Source organism: Vanessa atalanta, chromosome 27, assembly GCF_905147765.1.
Source record: "Vanessa atalanta chromosome 27, ilVanAtal1.2, whole genome shotgun sequence".
NCBI lineage: Eukaryota > Metazoa > Arthropoda > Insecta > Lepidoptera > Nymphalidae > Vanessa > Vanessa atalanta.
In genome coordinates, this window is record NC_061897.1 from 890587 (window position 1) to 901385 (window position 10799).

At 39.3% G+C, this 10799-nt stretch overlaps 1 protein-coding gene across 1 annotated transcript; it reads left to right on the plus strand.

Annotated features, from left to right (window-relative positions):
- Window positions 1–4234: 4234 nt before the first annotated feature.
- On the plus strand, window positions 4235–10062 carry LOC125074117 (uncharacterized PE-PGRS family protein PE_PGRS54-like). Its single transcript, XM_047685343.1, has 9 exons — window positions 4235–4265; window positions 4313–4551; window positions 5322–5936; window positions 6499–6801; window positions 7096–7722; window positions 7923–8756; window positions 8957–9026; window positions 9072–9242; window positions 9624–10062. Exons 1-9 carry the CDS (start codon window positions 4235–4237, stop codon window positions 9947–9949), a joined length of 3216 nt encoding a protein of 1071 aa, XP_047541299.1. The 3' UTR covers window positions 9950–10062.
- The last annotated feature ends 737 nt before the right edge of the window (window positions 10063–10799 follow it).

Consider the following 10799-nt stretch of genomic DNA (forward strand, 5'->3'; position numbering starts at 1 on the left):
GAACCGACTTCAAACAAGGAAACATCTTCAAAGAGGAACAGGCTCGTCTCAAAAATTTATCGCTTAAGAACCAAATTGGAATTTATTTTTGAGGATTCGTCCCATTTCGTCAAATTTTCTCAAACTTTTGAAGGCCTATTTGCAAAATAGAAAAAGAAATGATTTTGACTCAAATTTTTACCTTAACTTAACTTGAGTCAAAAACATTTATGGCAACATCTGGAGTTCCACAAGACTCCTGTCTGGGTCCAATATTGTTTGATATTTTTATTAACAGTGCTATAGTTGTTTTAAAGTTTTGTTTTTATGCAGATGACTTAAAAATAAATATGAATATAAACACAATTTTAATGGCTTAGATTAGTAAATGTTAAATTGGAGTGAACAAAACTAGATTTTTTTAATTGAATGATGATTAATTTATACTTGCGATGTAGTTAGAAAATGCAGCGACATTAACTTTACGTTACTTAATAAGACAGTTATATATATGTATAGGTACCTACATTGTGTTGGCTTACTATTTAACAAAATAAAAAGTAGTATTTATTGATAACAAAAAGTAAAAATATTTATTGTTAAAAGAGAAAAAACCCAATATCATACTCCTGCCCTTATCCCAATTTTACTTGGGGTCGGCGCGCCATTCTTCTTCCATACTTTTCTATCGTACGTCATAATGATAGTTTAATTGTCAGAAAGTATTAATCTTTAACAAAATAATTTTAAATTTTTAATGACGCATTAGCACGGCGCGGTCGTATAGATCGAAGATGATTAATGTTTTATCTCATTGATAAAATCATTGTTTTTTCCGTACGAAGTCGGAACGGATTGTTGATCATAATTTCGGTAATCCTTTGAGGGATTTAATGTGGATATGATTAATGATAACGTTAATTAATTTGTAAAAACAATGCAACAAGTTTTAAGTGATTTAATTATGATTCATCTACACGTACGTACGTGTTGGGTGTACCTGTGCTTGCACGTACTTCTCACTTCCCTCAGAAAGTCGTCTCCTACCATGTTAACTTTAAATGTCAAGTCTATTATGATAGTCAAAGTCGCTTATCACTTTTTTGTTATTTGACGATCGGTCTGTTCGGCTGTGAGTTTCGAAAACAAATGACTTTTTATACCGTGCTTTATTTTATGTTACCTACTCTTGTTTGCAACAGTAATTGAATTTCTGTATTAATAATGGGGAGCCCATGTATCAATAACTGGCTATCGACCGCGACTTCGTTCGTGTAGAAATTGAAAAGGAGCTGTTTTAGGTAGATCACGCTGTTCATGATCAGTAAGAGTGAAACTTCAGAATTTTAGGTAAAAGTATTATAACCATTATGTGGATAACTTTAATTTAGTAAACCTTGATACTAGAACTTGGCTGACACGCTACCGCGTGTCTAGATAGTTATTTTGTTGCGGATGTTTGCTATTTCGAAACTATGATATCTTCTAAGATAGATTGAAATCAAAATATGTATTTAATGAATATTGTAGAAATTTGGATAAGGCTTTAATTATGTTTATAAAACACCTTCGCAAATAATTTACTTAAGAACACAATTGATTACTATTAAAAAGGTTATATAGTGAGCCAACCTTAAAAGATAGATATCGGACATTTTTTTATACCTTTGAAGGGCATCAATTCTCTCATACACGATTTTTGTGAAACATCAACCGTTTACGCAGCGCACGCAAGGAAAATCTTCAAACGTCCTCCATTTTTGCAACATTTTTCATGAATACTCCGCTGCTAGTCATAGTAGTATTAAGCCTAAAACCTTCTTTGATAAATGTACTATCAAACACGGAAATATTTTTTCAAATCGAGCTAATAGTTCCTGAGATTAGCCAAGCACTTATACATAGATATAAAATTGACTTTAAAACAATTAGAACGGGCAATAATAATTAATTAATTAATCACTTATCTTGATCTTTATTTAAGTTTACGTGTCTTTAAATGAATATAATTTCTTACTGAAAAATTTCGACTTATTTGGTGGTAGAACTTTGTACGATTGTATGTCTGGGTAGGTACCATCCACTCACATCTATTAGTATTGTTGTTTTGAGTGAAACTATAGATACAATTACCATAACATTATATTTAGATCCAAAGGTTGATGGAGCATTTGCGGTGTAAGGAATAATAATGTATATGATATAAGTGGTCACCCACTTACAATGCTAGCGCATTAATCCGTTCGCCTACATTTATTATAAAAAATGGCGAACAATGTTCAAAGAATAATGATGTTAATAAGTGTAGCGAAAAAATAAGTGCACTTCATTCCTTAATCTCAATCCGATAGGATATCAAATCTGTTACAACGGGATGAGGTCCAGAACTTAATGGACAGAAACAGCATAAGGCACAGAATTATTAACTCTAAAGCTCCAAGCTAGTAACGAGAATTTACATTGAATTGACGAAGATTTAAAAACATTTAGAATGGACAATAAAAATTATATGATATTATTTCAGTTCTGTCTTTATTCTGTGTCAATACAGTTGTAATTATATTATTATATAATTATTATTTTTATCAATAATAATGTAACAATGATCGTTTTACATACGTAAAATGTATATTATTTATCAATATTATCTACTGAACGTTTTTAATGTAAAAAACAACATATAATATATATGTTATCAAAAATATTGATCGTTACAACAACAAAATAATGATTAATTGTTTATTTGATACGCAATTGTGACGTCACAATAGATAGGTATTAAAATAAAGTTCACTATTCATTTAGATAGATTCTTGAAATTATCAATTCATATTGATGGTCTAAGTAAGTATTTATAAATTGAAATTGTAAAAATCTACCGTTGAACAAATAACAGTCCTTATGTCACTAGTGGAGACAATTAGACGGAGCGTTATTTGTTTAAGTTTGAAAATATACCTTATTAAAAAAACTAGCTCCGCAACCCCGCTTCACAGGACCATAAGGGTCTATATTCAAAATTTAAATTGAAGAACAAACTTTTTCCGGCTAGGATATTTGAATTTCGTTCCTATGATATTCATGTATTATACAAAAAAACCTTTCTCTTAGATCACTCCGTTTATGACGAAAACCGCATTAGAATCGGTTGCGAAGTTTAAAAGATAAGCGTACAGAGCGAAAAGCGACTTTATTTCATACTAAATAGATATACGATTGTTACGAACTCTAGATTCACATAAGATAAGATCCGGCAAGTTTGTTCTTGTGATTTTATATGAAATCAATGATATAATTAATACTTGACAGATTTTACCGTTTGATTAGGCATTCGTATAGATAACGTGCTGTAATGATCAGATGTAATTTAATAATTTGTGTGTTTCTTAGATCCGTATCGTGTCGATGAATCTGATAAGGACATGTGCCCATGTTGAATTAACATTTGTTTTTGATAATTAAACGTTTTTTTTTTAATTTATTTTAATATTCAATACTTGCGATTATTGTACTACTGGTTTCCGACCGAAGTTTCGCCAAGTTTAAGGCTGTTATTAGGTACTCTAGAAAGAGAGGAAGACCAATAACTCGTTGGGATAACGATATTATTAAAATAGATGGTAAAATTGATTGACAATTGCCGAATATTCAAACAAATGGAAAAGTCTGGAGAAGGCCTTCACCCTCACCTAACTTCGGTCCTTGCATGCCTGCACGATAAATTATTGGAACCTTTAAAACTAATATTTTAAAATCTTATATTACATAATTTATCGATCCAATAACATTATACCCATAACTAGATTATGTATGCAAACATTAGCAGCCTGTAAATTTCCCACTGCTGGAATAAGGCCTCCTCTCCCTTTGAGGAGGATTTTGGAGCATATTCCACCACGTTGCTCCAATGCATTGAATACACATGTGGCGGAATTTCGTTGCAATTAGACACATACAAGTTACCTCACGATGTTTTCCTTCACCGCCGAGCACGAGATGAATTATAAACACAAATTAAGCACATGAAAATTCGGTGGTGCTTGCCTGGGTTTGAACATCATCGGTTAAGATAAACGCGTCTAACCACTCGGCCATCTCGGCTCATGGCATCAGGCATTTATGAACATTATTACCTAATATTATAATTAACTTTAATTTATGCGAGAAATAAAAAGCTATCTATTTCTATCCTATTCTATTAGGAACCCAAAATGTTCCTCTATAACTCTGACAACGTACATGAAAATATTTTAAAATGAATGGTCGAGTAGTTAAAGCTTTAAATCGTAAGAAACAAAGAAAACTAATATTTCCTATATTTTTATTGTTACAGTGAGCTTTCTGATTCTGGGCGTCGTAGCTCTCGTCTACGGCAGACCCAAGGATTCCGACGAAGGACACGATGTCGACGCTTATAATTTAGTAATTGACGGTAGATGTCCCCCAAGTCAAATACATCATTTGCTACCCCACGAATACGATTGCACCAAGTTTTACTACTGTGAATATGGACTTAGATACGAAAGCCCTAGAGACTGTGCTCCTGGAACGGAATTCTCGTACGAGAAACAGGTATGTTAACTAATCTTTGATAGAGATTCTTGCGTGCAGAATTAGGCCATGCTTGATACAAATTCGCATTGTTTTGACAACATGTTCAATTTCAACTCCATGGGATTTAAGAGGAGGAAGTTCTAAATCTAAAATAGAGTTAAAGATTACGAGATAGATATCAATCACGATACTTATACTTAAAATTATAGAATAACATTTTTTTTTCCAAAAGTATTTCTGCTTTCTCAATGATTTATATACAAACATCGTGGCATCAACAGCAAAAAAAAATTGAGATCTGCGTTTTTCTATCAATGTTTAATGTAATGTAGATTCTATCGAGAAGAACCGGACTATGAACCGGTTGTGTTAGGTCACAATCTCAATCTTAATCATTATCAATTTACTTTGGAGTATTCAGAGCGCATATTTCAAGTGATTTGCCAAAAAAACAATTGTACATCACAAATGTTGGGTTGTTTTGATCTTAGATGTTTAGTGCCGGAGAAATTAGTCCTATATGATTGACATCTACCTCCTATATAATAAATATCCAACAAGATTAGCTTTACGATAAACAATGTTTGATGTATACAAAAAAAATAATTTAAAATGATAATAAATACGATATACATTTCGATGAATCATACAATTTGCTAGATGATGTATATTAATATGAAATGGTTTTAAATGTCGGTTATATATATATATATTTTTTAATTAAAACAATCCTTAACTACACTTACTAGTTGTTGAATATTTCTTCATTCTTTTTATATTTTGTATAGGTTTGCGTTCATCCCCTACAAGCAAACTGTAACCTACCAGGACGTCCGACATCAACAACTGTATTAACGAGTACCACAACTACTGCAGCACCAACTACAACAACAACAACTGCAGCACCAACTACAACAACAACAACTGCAGCACCAACTACAACAACAACAACTGCAGCACCAACTACAACAACAACAACTGCAGCACCAACTACAACAACAACAACTGCTGCACCAACTACAACAACAACAACTGCAGCACCAACTACCACAACAACTACTGCAGCACCAACTACAACAACAACAACTGCAGCACCAACTACAACAACAACAACTGCTGCACCAACTACAACAACAACAACTGCAGCACCAACTACTACAACAACTACTGCAGCACCAACTACAACTACCAGAGCACCAACTACAACTACTAGAGCACCAACTACGACAACATCGACAACTTCAAGCCCCGGCATTACTTTACCCAATGGTTGTCCCGCTGAGTTCGATGTTCACAAGCTATTACCCCATGAGACGGACTGCGATAAGTTTTACTACTGCGTCTTCGGCGAAAAAGTTCAAAGACAATGCGCACCAGGCACATACTTCAATTATAAGATTCAAGTAAGTAATTCTTAATTGATCACCAGTTTTATTGAATCATTTATACTGTACAACACAATAAATACAACAAAATAAATCATTTGGCCTTCAAAGTAATAACTAATAACAAGAAAAAATGTTGACATTCAATATTTCTGCGAAAATTATTAATTGATTAAGTGTCTAACTATAAGGCTCATAGCCATGGAGCTATGGCCATCAAAAAAGGTATTGGAATTTTCTTTCTCGAAATTCCCAATGGCAATCCGGAATCTGGAGTTTGGGAGTGCTTACACTGCTTTGAAAATCACGTAAACCCCAGGCCCTGCACCTGTATCTTTCCGGTCTTGTCAGATTTCCCCTCCAGTTATGAGACTGAGGGAATAGAGAGTGCATACGTGCACACACACTCGTATCACACTTATTTATAAAAATATAACATTTGAGGCGACGTTCGTTGTAAGGTTTACGTCACGTTACCATTAAAAATTTGGTACTCTTATGTCTCGTAATAAAATGAACACGAGATAGGTATACGATGATACAACCACCACAAAATTGTATAATAAGCTTTATTTTACAGGTATGCGATTGGCCCCATAACGTAGATTGCGCAGGAGGAGGCGGTGGCGGCGGTGGAGGTGGTGGAGGCGGAGGCGGTGGAGGAGGTGGTGGAGGTGGAGGCGGTGGAGGTGGAGGCGGTGGAGGAGGTGATGGAGGTGGAGGCGGTGGAGGAGTCACACTACCAAATGGCTGTCCCGCCGACTTTGATATCCATAAACTATTGCCACATGAAAGCGACTGCGCCAAGTTCTACCAATGTGTTCATGGAAATAAAGTAGAGAGAAACTGTGCACCAGGAACGCATTTCAATCCAGCTCTCCAGGTACATTAATTAGTAAATATTCTTATTAATTATTTTGCTAGTACAAACTAATGAATTAACTTTCTTGAGTATTTTTTTTTTTCGGTAATTGTTGTCAATAGTATCTTTACCTCATTCAATAATATGCAAAATAACGATTCATTGAAAACAAATTGTAATGGAAAATTGAATGCGTAATAGGCTGTTGTTCTGTATTGTAAGGATTTTATTTCTCAAAAAATGTAGAAATAATATTAAATAAATTAACAATAAACAACATTGACAACGAAATCTATGAATTAACTTGTTCTTTAGGTATGCGATTGGCCAGCAAATGTTGGTTGTGAAGGAAGTGGTGGAGGCGGAGGCGGTGGAGGCGGCGGCGGCGGTGGAGGTGGAGGAGGCGGCGGTGGTGGAGGCGGCGGCGGAGGTGATGGAGGTGATGGAGGCGATGGTGGAGATGGAGGAAGTGGAGGCGGTGGAGGCGAAGGCGGCGGCGGAGATGGTGGAGGTGATGGAGGCGATGGTGGAGATGGAGGAAGTGGAGGTGGTGGAGGCGGAGGCGGAGGTGGTGGAGGTGGAGGTGGAGGCGGCGGAGGTGGCGGTGGAGGCGGCGGCGGTGGAGGCGGAGACGGAGGTGATGGAGGCGCTGGAGGCGATGGTGGAGACGGAGATGATGGAAGCGATGGTGGAGATGGTGGTGGTGGCGGCGGAGGTGGAGGCGGAGGCGGTGGTGGAGGCGGAGGCGGTGGAGGTGGAGGCGGTGGAGGTGGAGGCGGAGGCGGTGGAGGCGGTACTCTACCCAATGGTTGTCCCGCCGACTTCAGTATTGATTTACTATTGCCACATGAAACGGATTGCTCGAAGTTCTACTATTGTGTACATGGGAATAAAGTAGAGACACGTTGTGCCCTGGGAACGCATTTCAGCCCTACTCTTCAGGTACGTTAATTTATAAACATATATTTGAATTACTCATATAGCGAAAAATGTGTTAAGCCAATGAATATTTGAAATTTAATAATACATACAGAAAAAGTTCATGCCTATTTCAAATATCAGACCATGTGTAAGATTTCATTTATAAATTATATTATATAAAAAAAATGTTCTGTGTGTTATTACAACTAAATATCTTTTAGGCTTGCACATGGCCGGAAGAGGCTGGATGTGAAGCTGGCAGTGGCGGTGGAGGCGGAGGTGGAGGCGGAGGCGGAGGCGGAGGCGGAGGTGGAGGCGGAGGCGGTGGCGGAGGCGGAGGCGGTGGAGGTGGTGGTGATGGTGGAGATGGAGGCGATGGTGGAGATGGTGGAGCCGGCGGTGGTGGAGGTGGAGGAGGTGGAGGCGGCGGCGGTGGAGGTGGAGGAGATGGTGGAGATGGAGGCGACGGTGGAGATGGAGGAAGTGGAGGTGGTGGAGGTGGCGGCGGAGGCGGTGGAGGCGGAGGTGATGGAGGTGATGGAGGCGATGGTGGAGATGGAGGAAGCGGAGGCGGTGGAGGCGAAGGCGGCGGCGGAGATAGTGGAGGTGATGGAGTCGATGGTGGAGATGGAGGAAGTGGAGGCGGTGGAGGCGGAGGCGGAGGTGGTGGAGGCGGTGGTGGAGGCGGCGGAGGCGGCGGTGGAGGCGGCGGTGGAGACGGAGGCAGTGGAGGTGGAGGTGGAGACGGTGGTGATGGAGGCGCTGGAGGCGATGGTGGAGATGGAGATGATGGAAGCGATGGTGGAGATGGTGGTGGTGGCGGCGGAGGTGGAGGCGGAGGCGGTGGTGGAGGCGGAGGCGGTGGAGGTGGAGGCGGTGGAGGTGGAGGCGGAGGCGGTGGAGGCGGTACTCTACCCAATGGTTGTCCCGCCGACTTCAGTATTGATTTACTATTGCCACATGAAACGGATTGCTCGAAGTTCTACTATTGTGTACATGGGAATAAAGTAGAGACACGTTGTGCCCTGGGAACGCATTTCAGCCCTACTCTTCAGGTACGTTAATTTATAAACATATATTAGAATTACTCATATAGCGAAAAATGTGTTAAGCCAATGAATATTTGAAATTTAATAATACATACAGAAAAAGCTCATGCTTATTTCAAATATCAGACCATGTGTAAGATTTCATTTATAAATTATATTATATAAAAAAAATGTTCTGTGTGTTATTACAACTAAATATCTTTTAGGCTTGCACATGGCCGGAAGAGGCTGGATGTGAAGCTGGCAGTGGCGGTGGAGGCGGAGGTGGAGGCGGAGGTGGTGGCGGAGGCGGAGGCGGTGGAGGTGGAGGCGATGGTGGAGATGGAGGCGATGGAGGCGATGGTGGAGCCGGCGGTGGTGGAGGTGGAGGAGGTGGAGGCGGTGGCGGTGGAGGTGGAGGCGATGGTGGAGATGGAGGCGATGGAGGCGATGGTGGAGATGGTGGAGCCGGCGGTGGTGGAGGTGGAGGAGATGGAGGCGGCGGCGGTGGAGGTGGAGGCGATGGTGGAGATGGAGGCGATGGAGGCAATGGTGGAGATGGAGGAAGTGGAGGTGGTGGAGGTGGCGGCGGAGGCGGAGGTGATGGAGGTGATGGTGGAGATGGAGGTGATGGAGGCGATGGTGAAAGTGGAGGCGGTGGAGGCGGAGGCGGAGGTGGAGGCGGTGGAGGCGGCGGCGGTGGAGGTGGAGGCGATGGTGGAGATGGTGGAGACGGAGATGATGGAGGCGATGGTGGAGATGGTGGTGGTGGAGGCGGAGGTGGAGGCGGAGGCGGAGGCGGAGGTGGAGGTGGAGGCGGAGGCGGCGGTGGAGGCGGAGACGGAGGTGGTGGTGGTGGAGGCGGAGGAGGAGGTGGAGGCGGCGGAGGAGGAGGTGGAGGTGGAGGTACCCAACCTGAATCAGAAAAATGCAAAGATGAATGTCACGTACCACAGTGGGCACATGAAACGGATTGTGACAAATTCTGGCGTTGTGAAGGCAATCAACAAGTCTTAGGCATATGTTCTGAAGGCTTACACTTTAACCCACACACTCAAACTTGTGACTTCATGTGTAACGTTAACTGTGTGAGAGATACAGTCCAAACTACAGCTCTACGGGACGGACTCAAAGTATTCCTGCCCTGGGATAAAGTAGATCGGCTTATCAATCTGAGTAAACGAAACGAAATCGCAGAAATTACTTTTGATTTGATTTGAAGATGTGATAGATTTAATTAGCGACGAAATCTTTGTATATCGGGTGATTTCAATTGTATCGATCATTTATTTATAATCAAACATTACGTGGTTTATATAAAAAAAAAAAAAAAAATAATTTTACATTTTTTTTTTAACTTTAACCTGAGACAGATTTTCGTCACCGATTTTATGTATAATGTATTTATTTTTAAAAATGTCTTCATTAATAAAGCATTAATTAAATTTACTTTGTTTTTGTTCGTATTATCTTCGAATATTATTAATACTAAATCATGGCTGAATGGATAAAGACCATAACTGAAATTGACTTTTAAAAATATTAGGTTCATAACTGTCTCTCTTTATAAAAAAGTTTAACTGTTGCAGACTTATATGAGGCCTTTGATAAACAAAAATATTTATTAAAACCGATGCCAAAAAAATTCTTAATAAGCTAATTAATGCATCGATTGTTTTTATTAGTAAATTTAATGAAAGTTATAAATTAGTTAAACGCTAAAAATGGTCTACATCACCTTTTTTTTATTCATCTACCACCGTAACTGTTATAGTTAGACTTGACAGAATGCCGCTGTCTATGGTACTAAAAGAATTGAAAACAGCATTGAACATTACATACACATTAAAAAGTAATGCAATATTTTATCTACTATGTTTTTAGTGGCGTGCCTTAAAATATAAATTTAAAAATGGATTGCTAAACCATTAAAAAAGTTATAACAATTATAGCATATGTTTTACCATTAGTAAAAAAAACATGAAGAAATGGAGGCTTGACATTGTTGGTTTTTTTTATAATATAGTTAAGCGGACGGACAAATTGTCCACCTGGTTGTAAGTGGACACC